General features: G+C 45.6%; 1 protein-coding gene across 33 annotated transcripts in view; it reads left to right on the top strand.

The window, feature by feature from the left end:
* The window catches only part of ZMYND8 (zinc finger MYND-type containing 8), a 109817-nt gene that overhangs the window by 16348 nt on the left and 71154 nt on the right, over positions 1-22315 (top strand). For all 33 annotated transcript variants that reach the window (XM_081150112.1, XM_081150118.1, XM_081150121.1 and 30 more), the window contains one exon: positions 19210-19358. In XM_081150112.1, coding sequence (XP_081006238.1) covers positions 19210-19358 — 149 coding nt within the window. The remainder of the gene's footprint in view (positions 1-19209; positions 19359-22315) is intronic.

Raw genomic sequence — 22315 nt, forward strand, 5'->3', positions numbered from 1 at the left:
ACCTTAATTAGTACAGGAGCCTCGTTCTCACTGTTGTATGTAAATTAAGACTATTTCACAAAGGGATTGTTTATGAGGATGGAGATGAGCTAGAGACCTTCTGTCATTTTTTTCAAGGAAACTCTTTAAGAAAATATAACCATAAACACTCTTAAATCACAGTGTAATGCAGAAGTGCTGAGAATTTTTCTTTAAAAAAAAAAAAGAGCATCTGTATTTTTAACTCTATTTTGGCTCGGCTACATCTCCTACAGCCCTAGAAGTGCCATCCATGTACTGTGCAATGGAAAGAATTTATTTTCGAGTTAGATAACTACCAGATTGTTCCTCTCCCAATAAGGTCTAAAATGCCCGGAACTCTGAAGATGGCAGATAACGGCTTTCCAAATCTTTACCTTCTCTTGGCCGGCATAGCATCCACTGTGCATCTGTTCCCGGAGCCCTGTCGGCACCGTCTGTGCAGTTTAGCTCTGTGGTTCACTTGTGCAAAGCTGTGTCCTCGCCCCATTTTTGAAGCTTGACCCACGTTATGGGTTTATGAGACTCCTACTATTCTAGAATACTGGACTCTAAAATGGACGTTTTCCAACCTTAGTTTAAAAAGAAGTGTCTCTTGTTTTTCCTCTAAGTGCCCGTAGAATGAATGTTCCATATCTAAGGCCTTTTAGAGATCCTGGTACTTTTTTTTTTTTTTTGCCTGAGTGGTGGTGTTTTTTTTTAATATGTCTTTATTGATTTCAGAGAGGAAGGGAGAGGGAGAGAGAGATAGAAACATCAATGATGAGTCATTGATCGCCCGCCTCCTGCACGCCCCCCACTGGGGATTGAGCCCGAAACCCAGGCTTGTGCCCTGACTGGGAATCGAACCATGATCACCTGGATCATTGGTCGATGCTCAACTGCTGAACCACTCCAGTTGGGCTTTTTGCCTGAGTTTTAAATAGTAGTTACTTCATTTTGCTCCATGGAAGGTGGATCCTTGACTGTTGACTTGAGAGGAACAAGTTTGGAAAGGCTACCTCTCTTAGTGGGGGTGAATGCAATGTCACAAGCCCCTCCCAGCACTTCCCCCTCCCCACTCCACCCTGTGTTCCCTCCGCCTCCCCCAGCTTTCCTGGGAACCTAGAGATCTAGTAGTTCACAGACTTTTTTTTTTTTTTTAAAGCTCTATTGAGATAGTATTCACATATTGTACAATTCTCCATTTTAAAGTGTACACTTCAGTGGTTTTTAGTATGTTCATAGAGTTGTGCAAACATAATGACAATTTTAGAACATTTCCTTCATCCCAATAAGAAAACCCATACCCATGAGCTGTCACTCTCCTTGCCCCCTTACCTGAGCCCCTGACAGTCGCTTATCTACTTTCTATCTCTGTGGATTTGCTTATTTTGGACAATTCATAAAGTGGAATTATAGAGTATGTGGCCTTGTGTATCTGACTTCTTTCACGTAGGATAATGTTTTCAAGGCTCATCCACATTGGAGCACTGAGTACTCCATTTCTTTTTATGGCTGAATAATGCTCTATTGTGGGTATATCACAGTTTGTGTATCCATTCAGCTGTTGCTAGACATTGGAGTTGTTTCCACTTTTTGGCTATTATGAATGATGCTGATATGAACATTGATATATGAATTTGTGTGTGGATGTATGTTTTCATTTCTTTTGGCTATAGACTTAGGAGTGGAATTGGGTGGGGTCATTGGTTAACTCTGATTAACCTTTTGAGGAATGCAGTCTTATTTATTTATTTATATGAAATTTATTGGTGTTACTTTGGTTGATAAAATTATATAGGTTTCAAATGTGCAATTCTATGATATATCTTCTGTATGTTGCATTGTGTGTCTACCACCCAAAGTAAAAACTGCACAGCCTTTTGAACACACTCAAGTCTCTCCCACATTTATTCCCATGATCTGTTATCTTCCTGCCTAGCAACTCTCCTGTTGCTATCCTCTAATGCCAAACTTTTTAGGAGAAGTGTGTGTACTCCAGTTTTGGGTTCCTCACCTCTTGTTTTGTGCTGCCAGCTGCCCTGGGGCTTCTTCCCAGTTCCTCTCTATGAACAGTTATAGCTGAGCTTCCTGCAGACTCCATGTTGCTTTTTCTGGGATAGGTGTTCAGTACTTAATCCACCTTGATGTCCTAGAGGTATTGGGCATTGCTGATTGTTCTTATAGGAACCGTCTCTTCCTTTGGCTTTTTTTTGCCACTGTGGTCCTGGTTTTCCTCCTGTTTCCCTGGCACCTTCTCTTCTCTCCAGCCTTTAAATGGTGGAGTTGCTGAGAGCTTGGCCCTGTCCTCATCTCCCCCAGCATGTTTTTTCCCTGAGGGATCTCCCACATCTGTAGCTTTATGACTTATAAATTTTTTATTTCCAGTCTAGATTTTTCCTAAGTCAAAATGCAGAAGGCCAGCTGCTCACCTTCCCTCCCTACCTATTGTTCATGGGTGTCTCAAACTTGACATGTCTACTACCGATTTCATATCCCAACCTTCCCCCCTGCGGCCCCCCCCTAGAACACCTGCTTCTCTGTCACGATGAATACCCCAGGACTCTGCCAGTTGGCTAGGTCTGGGGATATGGGACTTATCCTCGATTCTTTTGCCCTTTTGTCTTTCTGTGCCACTTACTTAGAATATTATATTCTAAATGTCACTATTCACGCTATCACCATCGAACTGTAGTAGTCTTAGCTGGTCACGCCATCTCCATCCATCCCACCCTCCCAATCTTTCTGGGCAGTTATCTCTTCTGGCGAGCCCCTCTTCCTTTAAACTCTTAAGTGCTTTTTCTTGGTTTTGGGATGAAAATCCTAAAATCCTCATGTGCTGGTCACTGCCCACCTTTCCAGCTTCCCCTCTGCATGTTTCCCTTTCTCTCTGCTCGAGTCACACGGGTCTTCCAAATTCTTAAAAGAGCCATCTGGTTATCGGGCCTTTTTGCTTGTCTGGAAAATACTCCTCTCTCTTTTCTTCTAGCCTCCCACCCACCTTGATTCTAAGGCTGCAAATGAGGGTGGGTCCTGCCTTTTGTTTTTGCTCATCTTATTTTGCCCTGTGCCCTTTTTACTACCAGTGTGCCTGTTCTGGTTGATGCACAGTAAATATTTATTTTTAATGGATGAGTGAATGACTTGACTTTGTCTATCAGATGGATAGAACTTTTTTCCTGGAGAAGGAAGTAAAAGCTTTTTTGCTAGAGAAGATGGCTTTGTTTCCAACATAATCCGAGCCTGGAAATAATTACAGAAGCTCAAATGTTTGCTCTCTCAGAAACGATTGGTGGCCTGTCTCTCTTTTCCCCCAGGGACATGGTACTCTTTGAAATGGCCACCTTCCCTTTGATTTCTTTCCTTCCCCAGGTATTAATGGCACTTCTAGCAGGCTCTTTCTAAAACATAGTCCAGTTGTTCTGTTCCCCTGCTTTACATTTCCAGTGGCTCCGAGGTCTTGAGTGGAGATTAAGGCCCCTGCTCTGCTGCCCCTCCCACAGGCCGTATGTTGGTCCTTGGTGTGCCAGGGTCTCTCCTCCTCACCCAGTCATACTTTTGCAGATCCACACTTCTGTCCCTGAGGACCGCCTTCCCCTCACCTTCTCTACATTCTTGGGGACCCAGGCCCCCCTCTTCCTGAGCCTTCATTTATACCTCTTACAGTGGAGTTCTTTAGCTTCCAAAGTCAAAATCACCCTGGAAAGCCCCGTAAATTGCCCATGAATGTACACTAATCAGCTCTGATCAGACATTTTTATGCATACTAAAGGTGTGTGAATTTCCAGGCTAGGCTAAAGGAGGAATCACCGGCACATCCATATTAGGTTGCTAGGCATCAAATCATTGTGCCTAGAGGCATTTAGGATGGGAGGAGGTTTCTACTGTGGCCTGCTCCCTTGTCAGGCTTGCTTGCTTCATTGTCTGTTAAATATTGAGCTTCCACAGCTACACTGTCCAATCAAGTGGCCAGGAGAGCTGTATGTGGCTGTTTAAATTTACATTAATTAAAATGAAAAATTGGTTCCTTAGTCTCACTATCCACGTTTCAGGTGCCCAGTAGCCATGTGTGCCAGGAGGCTGCAGCATTAGGCAGCACAGGTGAGAACCCTGCCACCATTGTGGAAAGCTCTAATTACTTTAATACATTAATGCATTTGTTGTGAGTGCTGAGCTGGGTGCTATAGGTGAAAATATTGAATTAGCCAGGGACTGGCACAGCATAGAATGTGCTCAGTAAAGGATTATTGTATTGAAGTCTGAATTTTGCTTGATCTTGTTGGGCCTGCTCTGTTTTGAAAAATTCTGCAGAGAGCCCTGGCTGGTTTGGCTGAGTGGTTAGAGTGTTGGCCCTCGGACCGAAGGGTTGCAGGTTTGATTCCTGGTCGTGGACCTCGGTTGCAGGTTCCCCGTCCCCAGTCTCTGCTCGCGCGTGCAGGAGGCAACCAGTTGATCGACATGTGTCTCTCTCACATCAGTGTTTCTCTCTTCCCCCCAGCCCTTCCTTCCTTCTCTCTCTAGAAGTCAACGGAAAACATATCCTTGGAAGAGGATTTAAAAAAAAAAGTTCTGCAAGGAAAAAAACATGGCTCTCTTCTTGTCTTCCAAGTTGGCATTTCTTGTTGAGGCCCCACTGAACTGCCTTCCTGTCAGGCCCTTTGGCATGTTGGCATTGGCTGGGGAAAATACCATAGGATATGCTGGTTTGCCTTATCCCCAGCCTTCAAAGTGCTTTATTGTAAAATTTATTTACTTGTATGTCTCCTCACCTGGACTGATATGGAGACCAGGTCTCTGTCACGTCTTTGACAAACATAGGGCTGGTGATTTTTTTTAGTAGCTGCTCAATAAATGTTTTGTTTTAATACTCACCCGACGACATGCTTAGAGAGAGGAAGGAAGACAGAGAGAAACATTGATCTGTTGCCTTCCGTATGCTCCCTGGCTGGGGATCAAACCTGCAGCCCAGGTATGTGCCCTGACTGGTAAACAGGCAACTTTTCAGTGCACTGGATGGTGCTCAAGCAACTGAGCCACGCTGGTCAGGCTCAAATGTTTTTTGATTTTAAAAAAAATAAAAAATCTTTATTGCTTTCAGAGAGAGGAAGGGAGAGAGAGGGAGAGAATTGAAACATCAGTGATGAGAGAGTCATCATTGATCGTCTGCCTCCTGCATGCCCCTGACTGGGGATCGATCCTGCAACCTGGGTATGTGCCCTGAACGGGAATCGAACCTCGATTTGGATCCTAGGTCGATGCTCAACTGCTGAGCCATGTTCGGCCAGGCTCAAATTTTTTTGAATAAAATTATCTTCCAACAAATAGAAAGTAATTAAACCTAAGGGGGGAAAACGGGTTATTGGATTTTCCTTTTCAAATGATAAAATCAGTATATTTCCTTGCAATAAGCCAAAGTACACAAAGAAAAAACTAAAAATCCTCTCCTGCCAGGTAATCAGTGTGAGCAGTTCGCTATGTTTTTATCTATACTTTCCCCCTTCTGTGTATCAGAACATTTAAAACTCAAACCGTGATGGCATGGAACTTTCTAGAACCTGGCCATTCTAGCATCTGAAAGGTTATGGTTGGTGGTGTGCGGGCAGGCTAAGTAGCCATCTCAGACAGGTGAATAAAGAAAAATTAAATTTATTGAAAGAGGATGGGGATATTCACAGGGAAGGGCTACACAGTACTGAGTCAAGGGTATTGGGTCCATGACGGCAGCAAAATATACTTAGGATGGTGAAACAAGGAAGAGCATAGAAGCAGCAACAGGGGAACCTAGGCTGGGCTGCTTTGGCTCACGGAGAAGTCAGAGAGAGAGAAGGGGGCCTTGGAGACAGGTTTTGGGATGTTGGAGATAGGTTCAGGGGGTAAGCCCGGGGTGAGCTGTCACTGCCCATTGCTCCCCTGCTTGCAACTCTCATGGGGTCCCCTCAGAAGGATGGAGATGGTGCTGGCATGCTCCCCTGCTGGGGAACGAGCACTGGGTCCTTTTTCCTGAGTGTATTTCTCTCTTTCTTGCAGGTGGGAATCTAAGGGGAGGTCTCAATAGACTATTCATCAGCTTTCCAGGTGTGCTCTTTCAGGGTTGTGGTCTCCACTGATTGGTGGTGCCACGGAAGGGGGTCATTAGTCAGTGTATCTGGTCTTGAGTCAGCCAAGGTGGCACTTGTCTGGTTTCACTGCTTATCTGGGCCTGGAGCTGAAATACAACTGAGGCCTAGATGTTATCTTTAGGGAGGAATGCTCAGGGGGTCTAAACCGAATGACCAGTGATATGCTAGGGGAGGATAGATGACTCTGGGGACAAAGTTCTTGTTTTCCCCTGCTAGGCATTTGGGGCTTCCTGCCCTGGTGAGTTTCTGTACCCTAGTTTCCCTACCTGGGTCTCTGTACTTCGCCCATCTAACAGCATCCCTTATCTCTCACTCCTCTATTTATCTTATTGCCTTCTCCACTTTACTCTGCCTTTAAGAGATTTTCAAGGTTAGATTTAATTATCTGAAAGTTAAGAATAACAGAGACCTTGGCAAAGGGGAATATACCTTCCATCCAAAGGGGGCAGCCTGGAGTGCCGCAAGAATTTTAAAACATGCAATTCCTAACTATTTAGTCAGGCACTGACCTCTTTTCCCTTAGATTGTCAAATTAAAAAAAAAATGACAACAGCCAACACTACAATAGCTGCCTGGTGTAAATGAATCAGAATTATACCTGTTTTTTTCTCAGATTGGCAAAAAATTTATTTTTGGTGTGTTGCAGAATTTTAGTAATTAGTTTTTGTGTGCCATGAGATGACAAAGGTTGAAAATCACTGTCCTAGACTGAATCCTGGTGATTGCTTCCTTCTTGATCCCTGGACCATCTTATCAGCTGTCACTAAGGCCCTTTTCTGAATAAGGCTGACTTAGTTATTTGTCCTTCACCGCCTTAGCCACCCTCTAATAACTTTCTGTCTCCACCCGGTAATCGGGGACTGCCTTTCCAACCAGGTTGTTAATTGCTGGGTTGGTACCAGGTATGCTAGTAGTTGGTGAGAGTTGTTTGACAAATAGGAGTCTTTAAAATCTAGACTTCATCTCAGGGATTAAGGGAGGTGTTGAAAAGAGATCCTCAGATTTAAAAGGGTCTGATAAGAAAAAGGGCAAAGAATCAGGACTAAAAAATTTGATTAAAGGGTCATCACAGTGGGGAGTTTCCCAGTGGGGAGCACAGAGTGTTTTCTCTGGAGAAAGTCATTCCTCCTTTTTTTTTTTTTTTTTTTAAACACTAAGTGATCTTAAAACAATAGCTCTCCCCAGGAAGAATGGAGAGAGCTAGGAAATGGTTGGCCTGAAAATACCTCCTGAGTTTTCCCTCTTTGGTTCTCAGCAATTGTGCATAAGCCCATCATGTTTAGGATATAAATTCTTACTTAATTCCCTGCATTTGGGGAAATGGGTTCTTTTAGGCAAGAAACAAGAATGGCTCAGTACCTGTTGAAAGGGCATTTCCTGCTCTTGTTTCTTTTGGGCCCTGAAATGGCTAGTCTGCCTTTTGTATAATCTTCCCTGTTGACTTCGCAACCCTCCTGCCTTCTTGCTTTGCTGAGGGAAATTCTTAGACTGGGGAGGAAAAACTGGAGTTTCCTGTGAGTCAGGTCTGCTCTGTGCACCTCGCAGCTTTGTTAACCCTCTCCTGTTGCTCACACATTTAGCTGGTCAGATGTGCGTTTAGGAGCACGTTTGAGCCAGGCCACGTGCCAGGCACTGGGCCCCAGGAAAGAAAGAAAAACTGAGAGCAAGCTTACACTCTGGAGTAGACGCTATAAACAAGTGAACCAGCAAAAAAGAGCTTAGTTTTGGACTAGAGGTGACTGCAATGAAGGGAAAAAAAAGACTTCAGGATGATACAATAAAGTGACTAGAAGCTGGGTAGTTAGGGAAGGCTTTTCTGGGGAGGTGACATTTGAGCCAAAACCTGAAGTTGCCAACTATGGGAAAATTAGGCATAGAACATTCTAGAATGGAAGGTCTAGGAAGTGGAAATGAGTTTAGCTTATTTGACTGGAGGAGAAAAGGTGAGCAGGGCCAGATCCCTGGGGGACATTGTAGGTCTTGATAAGAGGTTGGGTGTCTAAGCCCTTAGGCTGGTTTTATACAGGGGACTGCTTATTTAGTTTTGAAGAAGGCTGCTATAGGGGTGCAGGGAGCTTGGATCAAGGTGGCAGCTGTGAAGGTTGGACTGAATCTGAACAGGCATAAGTGATGGGCAGGGGAGGAACACGCCTTTGCCGAGCACGTGCTACATGCCAGGCGCCACGTAGGCACTTGCTTTCATCCTAACCCTGCAAGGTTTGGCATTCTCAATGCATTTTGCAGATTACTGGAATTCTGAGGTCAGTTCCCTCCCAGGCTTCCTGAGCCTCTTTTGAGTAGGGAGGAGAGTGCCTTTGGAGGAGTCCCCGGGGTGAAGTTCAATCTGGAAGGGTGGAGCTGGCACTGTGGGCCACCTGGAGCCTGCTGCTTTGATCTGGGTGAAATCCTGAGCCCTAAAGGGCTTTTGGGCCTGGTTTGGTTGAACCTGTGCCAGCCTGAGAGGGCTTAAAAGTTTGTGATTCTCATCAGTGAACCCTTTCCAGAAGCAGGCCGGGAAGAATGAGGCTGATGTAAATCAACTTGAAGATACCAAAAGATTTGGGGAAACTGGTTTGAGATTTCTGGGTTACTGTTTTTTTCCTCTGCCCTGGCTCCTCCTTCCCCCACAGGGGAGTAGTATTAGTAATAACTGGTGGTGCTTTGTGCCAGACGCTGTTCATCGAGCATGCATTGTCTCATTTAATCCTAATAGCCCTTTTAGGAGTATTCTAACAGTTACAGCTGAATTGACTGAGGCACTGAGAGGCTGAGTAACTTGCCAAAGGACACACAGCTGGCAGGTGATGGGGCTTGGAGTCCAACCTAGTGGTGTGGCTCCAGAGCCCACACACTGAACAACGGTGTTGTGTTGACAGTGATCAACACCAAGCATGCCCCTAGTGGTGGAGAATTACAAGGCGGCACTCACAACCCTAGGGAAGCATGCTGCTTTGACCTGTGTGCCGACTTTGCCTGTCTGAGTCTCACTCATAAAATGTGTCCAAAAACGCCATTCCTACCTCGTGGATTCTTGGGAAGATTAGTAAAGTAGCTTCTTAGGAAACAATATCTGTGAATTGCATGAGCCCAGTTTGAGAAAGAAATAGAGAAATATTTTCCTTGCTGTCTTTTCTTCCCCAATACATATTCACTAATTCCTGGTATTTCTCCTGCTGCACTTTTTGTTCATCAGTAATCAGTTTCTTATTCTATGTTTTTATATTGAATATATTCTATATTTACTAGCCACTTCATCATGGGCTTGGTTTTCCCTGAGCCTCAGTTTTCTCATCAGTACCATGGGTATACATAGGCCTGATCTCCTTGTGGAACCATGTGGTGAGGAGTAAGTAAATTGATCATTGTATTTAGAACAGTGCCTCACAGATAAGTGGTCAACAAAGGTATCTATTACTACTATTACTTGTTTTCGGGCTGTCCCTCTCACAAGGGCAGGGACTTTTCCTACAGTTTCCAAGGTAGCCATGATGCCCAGTGATTATTTGCTGACTGACTGGTCCCATTGTTTTCTTCTCTTTGAAATCGGAAGTCAGGCTGCCAGGTGAAACATTGGGCATCATTTTCCTGCTTAATGGATGCAGATGCCTCTGTGGGTGTTGTACTTACACAAGGTTAGACCTGCCTGGCAGCTCACTGGGAGTTTCTTTACACCAGGGTTTGTCAACCTCATCTCTGTTGACAGTTTGGGCCTGATTATTCCTTGTTATGGGGCTGTCCTGTGCACTGTAGGGTATTTAGTAGCAGCCCTGGTCTCACTACCCACTAGATGCCAGCAGCAACGCCTCCTTTTGCCTTGTTGTGACAACCAGAAATGTCTTCAAACATTGCCAAGGGTCTCCTGGGGGACCTGGTTGAGAACTGCTGCTTTACACTGTTCTAAACACCTGAGCCCCTTAAAAGCAGCACCTGATTGATTTTGGGGGTCATGTTCTGAGCTCCTCCTGTGTGTGAGGTGCTGGGAATGCAGATGTGGGTCCCTGGCTGGGGCAGTGCCTGGTACATAGTGAGAGTTAATGTAGATATTAAATATTATCCATTTCCCCCATAGCCATTAAAAAATATCTTACATAGTTAAATATGTGAATGTGACCAGAAAGAATTAAAAAAGGAACTCAGTGTTTCCTGGTTTCCTGGGTGTTCCTGCAGGCCTTTGAACACCCAGAGCCCACGCTGCCTTGTTTCATTGGGGTTTGTTCTATGCACTACATAAAGATGTGATTCATTGTTACTCCATTTTATGGCTCTCACAAGTTTTTGCATGTCAGTCCCATGTTGATGATATTGAAGTTGCTTCCCAGCACCCACAAGGGTGCTGCAGTCGCTATACCGACAATCCTTCTCCTTCTGGGCACTCCCGGGCCTGTGGGCCACAGGACACATTCTTAGAATCCCCCCACTGATACCCAGGTGATGGTAAGCACCTTTTTGACCAGTGTAATTTGGATGCCATTGTGGTCTGAAATCTTTGCTTCCCCAAAGGAACAAGGCAAGGTGACTGTAGATGGCCTGTCCCTTCTTCCCCGGTTTCTTAGAGAATTTTCCTGTCCTCATCAATGAAGGTGGCTTTTAGGGTGGCCGGACCCCCACCCAGGACATATGGGGAACAGTGCCTGCTTATTAGCAGCACCTCTTTATTCACCTTCCCCCTCCTGAAGTCTCCCTTTTCTGCTTGTAGCCCCGCGTCTCTGCTTCAGCTGCTGCCATAGGCCGAGTTGGTTTTTTTGTGTTGTTTCTGAATTGGCCCTCTGATGCTGCAATTCCCCATTGCAATTTGAAAGCCACCTAGCACCTGAGCTTTCTAGAACCTGATCTGGGCTGGAGGGTGGGGCCCACCGCAGTCCCTGCAGCCTGGATAAATAATGCAGAACCTGCTCCTCCTGTGAAAACGTCCTCAGCCAGCTGTGATGCAAGGGCCAAAGGCAACCGGTTATTCCACATTTTCTTTATGGTGGTTTGACTGTTTTAAGGGCTTCAAATATGTACACATATGGGACAGGGACACAGCCTTTGGGGCTTGGGCCTGCTGATAGGGTGGGCAGGGTACAGTGGCTTCTTGTAGGGAGTTGAGTCCTGCCTCTTCCTTCTTTGCAAATTTTGAAAAAGCTTGGCATTCTTGAATCAGGAAATTCCTGTTGAGATGTTGTCGTTTTTTCCAGAAGGGCTTGTCCCAGCTGAGGAGGAGAAAGGACTGGTTGCAATTGCCTCTAGTTGTTGAGGGCTCAACAGTGAATTCATTTGTAAATCAGCCTCTTTTCCCTAGAGTGAAGCAATTTCTGTCCTGCCAGGAGGGTTTGGAAGTTCACCTTCTACATATGAATGTGCCCTTTAATCACCATTTCTGCATTATTCACACACACACACACACACACACACACACACACACGCACGCCAGAAACCAAGAGAGACCCTGCCACTGCATAATTAGTGGGAAGATGGTTTTCTCATTTCTAGGAGAGGCACATCAGAACTAAAGACAATTTGGAAGAATAAACAATTATTAAAAAACTAAAAACACCTTTGCAAACCACCGCAGCTCCCTTCTGCTATGCTCACTCCAGCCAGCAGAACAAATGAAAGTTGTGTTCATTCACATCCGGGGAAATAAATGGCTCAGTGCACTGAAGCCATTCAGCTTAGCGGAGCTGCTGTCTGTCCAGGGCGACAAATTAGAGCTGAAAGCCCCTGGACACGAAGGCATGTCACCCTGCCCCTGACTGCTCGATTGTAGAGAGGTGAGGGTGTCCTTGCCCACTGGGAGACCCGGTGCGCACAAGACCAGGGCTGGCCTGGTAAGTGGTGACTCGTAGCCTGTTCTCTGCTTCTTCCTCCTCCCCCTGGGAGAGGCTGCTGAGGATCCGGAAGCAGGAATGTCTGCGGTGTGTGAGCCTCTGTTCTCTTTCAAAGAGAGGCTAGGCCCTCTGAGCAGCAGAGCTTTCTCAATGGCAGGTAAGCTCCCCTCTTCCCAGGGCTACTTGCCCTTTGCTTGCTTTGCCTCCCAGGTACCTGGGATCCTTCGTACATGGACATGTACCCAAGTTGAGAATGACCCTTTTGTTCCACGGCCTCATTTCTATTCCAGCCCTCCTTTTCCTGAGCTGGATGAGAAGCTCACATACACATGCGGTGGGAGAGCCCTTCAGAAGCCCAGCTTAGGCCAGAGTGCAGCCTATCTGGAGGCTGTGGCTTTGTCCCCAGGATCCTGTGGGTCTAGGAGATAATTCCGTGTGTGAGCAAATGTTTTGATTGAGAGTTGATTTCACTTGTGTTCCTCGTGACGGGCATTCTCCACCATAAGAAAAAATATGCGCCATACCCCCATCATTTGCTTCTGATTTCTCATTTCTGCTCTGGGCCTGGAGGAAGTTCAGGGCTTCTGTTTCATTATGATGTAATTACTGGTTGGAGAGGGCCCTAAGATTCCTGGGGAGGGAGGCCTGCCTGGGTACCTGCTCTGTGTCTTTGGGAAATGCTTTGAAATGATTAACTGTGCTCTGCTTTGCTGCCTCAGGGAACAGCATGTGGTCATGTTTGAAGTAGACTCTGGTGAGGCCTGGCCATTGCACTTGGTGCTGAGCCAGTGCAGGCCTGTGCCTCTGACCCTGCCTTCGCAGTTTACCCGAGGAAACCTGGACTTTTCACAGTCCTGGGTTGATTCCCGTCTCCACTTTGTAGCCTGATGTTTCCATAACTTTGAAGCTGCGGCATTAACTTAATAGAAGCGGTTTGTTTTTGGAGAGGGTGGTAGAAAAGGAAGATGAGGAGGATTGTTGGTTTAAAAAAAATAGCTACCTTTTATTGAGTACACACTCTTTGCCAGGTGTTACACCAAGAGCTTCACATGAATTAACTCATTCAGCTCTTTAATAACTCCACAAGTACTGTGAGGTCCATCTTATGGAAGAATGGAGGCACAGAGGTTAAGTAGCTTCCTTGAGGCCACACTGCTGGGCAGCAGCAGAGCTAGGCTTCCGGCCACTGTGGCACCCTGCCTGTATCACCGGGACCAGGTCTATCAGAGTATGTGTCCCCTGACTTCCATGTAGGGTGACCAGCTCATCCTGATTTGCCTGAATCTATCCATCTTCGGCCAACCAACGGTTGGTCACCATACTTCTGTGGCCCGTGATACCTGTTGACCAAGTTTCTCTTTTCCTTCAGGCTATGGCAGCCTTTGCTGTTGACACGATTAAGGAAATTTACCACCCACAAAAACACCACAGGACTGCTCCTTGGGGAGAAGCACCCGGCCTTTCAGCTGGGGCCCTTTCCCTCTCTGGAGGACACAGTTCCCTGTAAAGATGTGTCATTTCCTAGACTCTGGAGAATGAAGAGTGCTGTGACTCAGGCTCCGGATGTGGGTGGGGCGGGGCGCCTGCTACGGCCTATCTGGGAGGCCTGGATGGAGATTGGAAAGAACTACCAGGGGGAGGGGAGATGGCCTTGGAGACACCCTCCAAGCCTATTTTGTGGCATAGGCCAGGTTCTCCTGCCACCACTGGAAGGTCGGGAGGTGAATGTGCTTCCTGGGGACTGCCTTTGAGCGACTGTTGTGCATCATCACTGAGTGACAAACATGATTTTCTCTCTTTCTCTCAGTTAGTTCCTGGAGCTCCTTATTGAACTTCCCTCTACCCCCCTCCTCTCCATACCACCATCTGCAGTGGAGAAAAAGGCAAAATGAGAGTATGCTCTTAAAACATAGACCTGAGTTAGAAAGTCGTCTTGCTACAGAGCTGAGACAAGCCTCTCCCTGGCATGAGGCCACGCGTGGGCCTCAGGGTCACGGCTGCCTGGGTTCAAGTCTCAGCCCTGCCACTTGTGTGATCTTGGGCGATGACTTAGAGGGAAGGACACAAAAGGCATTTTGAACACTGCCTGGTACATTGTATGTAATAGAAGAAAGTCTTAGCTGTTAATACTGTGGCTCAGGAAAGCTAAGAGGCTGGGCTATCTTGAAGTAAGGCATACCTAAATCAAGGGACATCTGGGAAGTGCTACGAGATTATTCCTGGGGGTCCACAAGACACCAGTTCCGGAACCATCTAATTACATGCTCGGTTCCTAATACCCATAGACCTTCCCATATTATTAAGATTTCAGTGAAATGTCACAAGGAAGGGGACATTCTGCTGCTTCCCGTTCTATGCCAAGCTGTTTTCCTGAGTCACTGCTCTGTCCTTTCCCTCCAGGCAGCTTTCCTCCCTCGCCCACATTAACTCCTTCAGAACCAGACTTATTTTTGGGAGGTGAGGGTGGAAAGCATAGGGTTGCCTGTAGGCCAACACAGTGGAATCACAAGGTCCTGCTACCTCACAGAAAGGTCTTTCAGATCAAGGGTGAACCATTTCCCTGGTGAATCAGTCTACAGAGGCTGTTCGTCGTCATTCCAAGTTTAGAGATGAAATGTGTTTAGCAATACATCCCCATCAGAATTAAATCATTAAAGAAGGAAAAAAATACTTTACTCAGCTTTCTGGAAAAGGTCCTTAAGGTGGCTTTGTTACCATGACTACGGCAAGGTCCGCAGCACCCACCATCTAATCACCACCAGAGGCCTGCCCCCTCCCCCCCCAGTGGGCAGGTTTTTATGTCAGAATGCTGACCTGCTGTCTCATACCTCCGAAGGCTGCCATTGCCCAATTTTTCTCCCTAAGAGCCTTCATTGAAAGCTGTTGCTGTTGATAGATGTGCCTGTTGTTTGGAATCTATTAAATTTCTACCCTTTGGATGCAGCCGCCGAAGTCTCATTAACTCTGGAGGGAGTTGGTGTATTTGTAACCAGGAACAGAACTGAGGTCTTTATGTTTGGCCTAAACTAGAAGGTTGGGATCCTTTGAGGTGCGGGCAGCTTTGGGTCACACTCCTTGTCTTGCCAAGCAGGTCCCAGTTTCCCCTTTTGTTTCCCGATGGGCTGCTTAGTTGTAAATTGCGTATGAGTGCATTCATCCCCTTATTTCCCATGGAATTAAAGAATTTGAAAGTTCAAAAGGGACTTTAAAATCCTCTAGCCCTATACATTTATTTATTTATTTAGAGCAGGGGTCGGGAACCTTTCTTCTGCTAAGGGCCGTTTGAATATTTATAACATCATTTGTGGGCCATACAAAATTATCCATTTAAAAATTAGCTGTGAGAAAAGCTCCTAGATTTATTGAGTTTTGAGTCCCACCTGTGGTTGCCTTGGCAGGGCCAGAACAAATGATTTTGCAGGCTATATATGACTCATGGGCCATACATTCCCCACCCCTGATTTAGAGAGAGAACGTCAATTTGTTGTTCACTTATTTATGCATTCATTGGTTGATTCTTGTATGTTCCCTGACTGGGGATCAAAACCATAACCTTGGCTTATCGGGAGGATGCTATAACCAGCTGAGCTACCTAGCCTAGCCCTGTACTTTTTAATCTTTACTGCTGATGACACCTTTGAGACGGTCAAGTAGGCATGGCCCTCTTCCCAGGAAGTTGCATCTGCGTATAGGACTGTGACTCCTGGATCATGGGTCCCTGAAGCACATTCATGGGCTCCAGGTAAGAAATTCTGGTTTGACTACTTTCTCTCCTCTCCTCCCACTTTATAGGTGTGGCCTAGGGCCCTGAGAAGGAGAGACTTGCCTGTGCTTGTCTCCTATTTAGCTGTTTTTATTCTCTTGCCTTGCCTCCTTGCTTGACTTTTATTTTCTCAGTCCCGGACCAAACCCACAGGTAGCGGTGGGAAAGAGAGGAGATTGGCCTATCAGGGTGGAAGAGAATTTTCTAGGCTTGAGAACTCAGAGCCCATCCCTCCAACACCCCCCAAGCATCTCAAACCAGGGAGCATCTGACTCCTCCAGGGCTTGTGAAACCATATGTAGCTGGGCCTGTCCTGGAGTTTCTGATTCTGTAGATCTGGTGTGGGGCCCGAGAATGTGCGTTTCTAGCAAATGCCCAAGTGAGACGGCTGCTGCTAGTCTGGGGACTCCACACTGGGAACCATTGTTGCAGGGATCGCAGCTGCAGGGGGAACTGCCCAAGGAACTGGTGCCGTCTCTGGCGTCCGAGGTTGACTCCGTGTGGGCTGGGCTGCCCCGTGTTCCAGCTCAGCAGTAGCACTCCTGGGAGTGTTTAGGAGATGTGTGGGGGCGCCTTTTGTTGTCAGTGTTTGGGAGTCCTGATGTCATTGAGTGGGTGGGAGGGTGCTGAGGTAGTCCTTGGGATGAGGAAGAGCTGTCCCTTCCAAAATTCAGCAGTGAGTATTCCACCGAGAAACATTAAAATACACTACTTAATTCCCCCCCAACATGCCCTAATTTTCCCATTGGTGTGTCTTTCCTCATGTACTTTTTTCCTTCAAAATTTATCCACAAATGGAGCAAAACACACAAAATCAAAACCTCTGCCCAATAGCTTTCAGTTTTTGCCTGGCCAGGATGCCATTTCTTCTGGGACACATCTCCTCTGAGTTCCTAAAACACCTTTCTTAAATACCCACACTCTGACACCTGAGCAGAGATACTTGGCTTATCAGGGCTGCATAGAAAAAATTCCGAACACCTTCCTTCGATCAGCCCCAACTTTGTCCATGTGGTGACTTTTTTTATTTTGAATCAGGCCTCTGTCATCCGCTCATTACTGGCTTTGGTTTGCACCTGCTGCTTTTTTTTTTTTTTTTTTTAAATGTGAAATTGAACCTCCTATTTCATTATTTTATTTTGATAAAGTTGTCCAGGGACATGGTAAATACCATACACAAGGGTTACACAGTGTAAAACAATCTCTTTTCCACACCCAAGTGGGGTTTCCTCCCCTGAGACCACCAACCACTCATTTATTTATTATTTATTTATTTATTTATTTTATTTTTTTTTTGAAATATATTTTTATTGACTTCAGAGAGAGAAAGGGAGAGGAAGAGAGAGATAGAAACATCAGTGATGAGAGAGATTCACTGATCAGCTGCCTCCTGCACGCCCCCCCCCCCGAGGATTGAGCCCGCAACCCAGGCATATGCCCTAACCTGGAATCGAACCGTGATCTACTGGATCCTAGTTTGATGCTCAACCGCTTAGCACACTGGCTGAGCAACCACCAGTCCCCATTTAGAGTTCTATCGCATCTTCATGTCCATCCAGGAATATTCTAGGCTTAGGCAGAGAGACACATATATTACATTTTTTGGGGGGTGGGTGGGGTGGGTATGTGTATTAGTCTGTTAATGGTGCTAGACATGTGTTGCTTTTTCGAACCTGGTTCAGAAGCTTGGAGATCGCCAGACATCAGTCCATGTAGAGGTGCCTCGTTTCTCAATGCTGCAGAATAGTCCACTGTGTGGCTGGAGTGTATTATTAGACCAGCCTTTATTCGTGGGCATTGAAATCGTTCCCAGTCTTAGGTATAGTATAGCACACAGCGCTGAGGTGGAGTCATCTTGTTTGTGCTTTGTCCCTCAGTGACTGTGTCTATGGACCTGTTTTTAGGAGGAGATCATTGGGTCAAAGACTTTGTGAGAGTTTTGATGGTGGAGTGGGTGCGGATCCCTGCGAGAATGAGAAGTTTTCTCTGGGGAATGTGCCAATCCCTGGCTGCACCTTTTGAGTGAGTTTTCTCATTAACTAGCTGCTGTGTGCCTCTGGGTCAGCCATTTGGGCTCCCCAGGCCTCCGTTTTGATGTCCATGGGATGATCCCCTAAACTCTGGGTTCTGTTCTCCCTCAAGGTGTCTGTGGTTAGCATTTAATTTCCTCTCAGGGCTGTGTCTCAGCGAGAGACCCTGAACATTGGTTCAGGATTTTCCTGAAGCCTGCCTGGTGAGACTGGAGAGTTCCATGGCGGGAACTGGATTTTGTCACAGCAGTTCATTGTCTTGCTTTGTGAGCCTGCCCCAAGATGCTCCACCTTCAGAACAAAGTAAATCATTGAGAGCCTGTGGCCGTATTGGACCCTGGTAATCTGCCCCCTAAGACTCCTGTTCAGATACGGAGGATGGTGGCACACGGTGCAGCCTGCATGCTGGGACTTGCCTAATAGTTAAAACTGGAGGAGGAACGTTGTCAGGCTGTCTTTGGGGATAACTATCTTTCTGGATTCCACGTCCCATTCCATCCCGTCACCTGTCCTCTTCCGCATAGCTCTTTCCTCTTCTGGTGCCTGTAGCCTTCATTTCTCAGCATGTGAGGTGTGCCAGGCCGTGCCATTATATCATCCCTAAGCTAACAAGACAGCTCTCGGGCATGGAATGGATTCAGTCTTGCAGGTGAAGATTGGATGGTGGTGGAAGTATATCTGTGTTTAAATGAGTTTCTGGGAGAATTAAAATAGAAAAGAGTGGATTGACAAAGGTGAGGTTGGCATTTTACAGATGAGACTCAGTGAGAAGGTAATTTGTGTTGATCTCTTTGGAGGAGAGTTGCAAACATAATGCCCACCAGTGGCTGAGCCATGAGGATTTCTGGTGGTGGCTTATATTTTTTTGCATAGTTGCGCGATGTTCGCCTGATAAACATGAATAAATGTTGTTGTCTTCCACAAAGGGCTATGTTTTCCTTTGTTTTCTTAAATGTGTGGCCTTCCTGGTCTATCTTTCACGGTTTCCTGCTTTTGCCATCAGGAACACATGTGGAAAAGAAATATTTCTTTGGGCTAAGGACGATACTGGTGCCTGTGTGACAACTCATGGTAGCTGGGTCATAGCCTCGTCAGCAGAGAACAGTAGGGAAGGGTAGAAATTGTGGCAAAATGGAGGGCACATTTTCATGTAAAAATGGCTGGCCAGTATTCAGATCTACTTGTTGCCATAAGGCCCTCAAAGACCCTGATCTGTTGTTTTTTTTAAGAGAAGCCAAAAATCTAGGTTATTTTGTGAAGTCTCCCAATTTTTATATTTTGGTAGCAAGTTAAATTAAACAAAAAGTTATATAGATCAAAGAAAGACCACCTGACCCCTGAGATAGGTAACAGAAAGAGGGGCCGGTGGGTGTATTCTAACAGGAGGAACACTAAAACGAAATGGGTTGTATCCTATCCTCCCCCCTCAAGGGGGCCTAGGCCTCCCTGACTGCTTTAAAATGTGTGGTCCTGTGTGTCTCTTTCAGATCCTGGCTCCACAGAGAGAACAGCCCAGAAAAGAAAGTTCCCCAGCCCTCCACATTCTTCCAATGGACACTCGCCACAGGACACATCAACAAGCCCCATTAAAAAGAAAAAGAAACCTGGCTTACTGAACAGTAACAATAAGGAGCAGGTAAAGGGCCACCGGGAATGTGTCCGCACCAGTGGGACAAAGGCTGTAGTGAGAAGTACTACAGCTCTCGGGGGTTTATTTAATGCCGGTGTTCTTGGCATTTAACAAGCTGCCTGACTCTGGCTGTCATTGGCATAGGACAGAAAAGGGCAGCTTAAAATGGGCCTGTGTTGAAATTTCTGGCAGGTTTTCAGATCTGTTTTGGAGACAGGGCAGTGACCCAGATGAGATGAAGACACTGTGCTTTAGGGTTTGGGCTTTTCCTTGGGTTTCTGTTTCACACTTTAGGACTGTTTCCCCCATGTGGCCAGAGGATATTTCCTTCTGTGCCAGACAGCAGGATGGTTCTCACCTCTGCCTGGAGGTGTTTGTATGCCTGAGGCATGCTCCCTTCTGGTATCATTTTTCTCATCTGTAAAATAATGGGCTTAGGTCTGTGGTGAGAGACAGCTGCTCTCCCCACTCATTGCTCACTGTAGACTTTGGTAATTAGTCACCATTCTTTTTCACTGTGCATAGACCTTGGCTGCAGACTCCATCTTCCCTGGGCAGCGGGAGCCAACCAACTAGATAGGAACATCTATTCACCATCTCGGATCACGCTAAAGAAACTTAGCTTTAAAGTTCTCTGATGCAGGTTAAATATATTTTCAATTTAAAAAAAAAGAGGTGCTTTAGTGGACCATGAGGCCAAATCCTGGCCCCGGATGAGACAGGGTGACCTGTGGTTCTGGTACCACTTAAGCAAGGAATCCTTGGATATGTTCATGCATTTCTTGCGTTACGAGTGCCCAAGTGGGCTCTGGGGATTTGAGGTTGAAGGAAACAAGATTATTGCTTTCACAGGAAGAGACCTAGCAGCGGTTAAATGCCCAGAAGTATGAGAGGGTATGTTGCTGCACACTAATCTATTTTCATTCTCAAATTATATAGCGAAATGCCAGCTCTGCTTTTGCTCTTTGGCTGTGGGCGAGTTAACCTCTTGGTGCCTCTTTTTCCTATCTACTGAAATGGGGATAATGACACTCCTACTATTGATTTCCTAAGGTTGTTAAGATGAATTGAGCCAAGTGACATAAATAATAAAAATAAAAATTAAGCGAGGCTCTACACTAAGTGGACTAAGCACACAAACTACATATGAAATAATTCAACAACAGCTCTAGAAATGTCCTAGACCTGTGCTGTTCAGTATGATAGTCACAAGCCACATGTGGCCATTAAGCATTTGCAAATGGCAAATGTGACCAAGGAACTGAATTTCTAATTTAAATTTATGTGGCAGTCTGTGGCTTGAAGCTGCCATGTTGGACAGTACAGGTCTAATCCTGTTAGAGGAGAGAAACTGGTGGGTCAGAAATAAATTTTGGGGGGGAATGCAATGTGAAAGACATACATAATAGTGTTGGTAATAATCTAAAAGTAGTGCTTACATTGTGCTATATGTCCTGTTGTAAGCACTTTCCTGGATTAATCTTTAAAATTTTTTTTCTTGTACTGAGCTATAATTGACATAGGACATTATATTAGTTTCAGATTTTTCCCCTTCGCCCCATTTTCAGGTGCCTATGTTAATGTTTATGATGACCCTTTGAGTAAGGGCTGTAATCATCTCCATTTTATAGATGAAAACACAGGTTCAGAATGGTTAAGTTACCTCCTTGAGGTCTCAGAGCAAGTAAGAACCTGCTTTTGAGCTTAGGTCTGCCTGTTGATATTAAAGACTAAGAGAGAAACATGAAGGCCACAGATAATCCCCAAACCTTAACTTAGCCAGTCGTTAACTTCCTGGGTAACACTTTCTCACCAGCTACCCAATCTGTGTCCCCCTCTGGAACTGTCGGCCTCAGAAAAGTGTCTGATGGTTGCTGTCTCCCCAGAGTTTGACCCAGGATGGGAATTTATGAACAAAGAATGTGCTCAAGATGTGGAAAATAGCAAAGCATGGGTGACGAGACATGGTGTGCGATTATGCTCCTGAGTAATCCGTCATCTTCAGTCCTGGTAGAAGAGCTTATAGGATCGAGGCTCTGGAGGGAAAGTGTTGCAGACCAGGGGACTGGGCTCTTTTTGCCCCACTGCATCTGGGGAACTGGCTGTGTGACCTTGGTATTGTTTTTTTATCTCTGAGCTTCAGTTAACGTTGTAAATAAGGGTTTAGACTGGGGACATTATTAGGTTGCTTGTAGGTTTGTTTTTTAGATCTAAAACTCCCTGGGGCTGAACAGCCAGGAGGTAGCAAAAGAGAAATTAAATTAGCCTTAGCTGTAAAGAGAAGAAATGGCTAACCCTTGACTCTATAATTCATTGTAGCATATAAAGTTTGCATGGTAGGGGCAATCTCTCTCATGCAGAGCCTGCTTTCCTAAGAGGAACTTAAATCCTTTGTAAAAAAAATTCTTCTGGACAACCCTCCCTTTCTTGGCCTCTTTCTTTCTTTTAGAATTTTGGAATTAAAACCAAATCATAAGTTGCAAATGCTGTGATTGACCAACATAATTCCTGTTAGTCACCAACATTTGAAAATGGTGAGATTTCAGGTAACAACTTATATTTCTAGGTTCCTATAAAACTCAGAATTCTAGCAACAGCTGGAACTGAGTAGATCTTGCCCCTTTAGACGCAGGACCTGTGTGCTCCGGTTTGCAGTACTCCCCACCCCCTCCCTATGGTGTTATACCCCACCTGCTTTGCTTGTTCTTTCTGCCTCAGGCTCTCTTAGGTGTTTGAGTTCTTTGCATATATCAAGGTTCTCCACCTCCTTCCTTTTTTTCTTCACTCTAATTTCTCTTCTGTATTCTAGTGTTCTAAAAAGAAAGCCATTCTGGCCTTAAAAAAACTAAAAAAACTCCACATTTTTCCAATTTTGGTAGTGACTTTTTATTACCAAGTGGAGATGTGGGTTGAGTTTTCAGGTTGGGAGCCTGTTTCACCCATTTTTCATATATTGGGGATTT

The sequence above is a fragment of the Miniopterus schreibersii genome, assembly GCF_964146895.1.
Source record: "Miniopterus schreibersii genome assembly, chromosome: 10".
Lineage (NCBI taxonomy): Eukaryota > Metazoa > Chordata > Mammalia > Chiroptera > Miniopteridae > Miniopterus > Miniopterus schreibersii.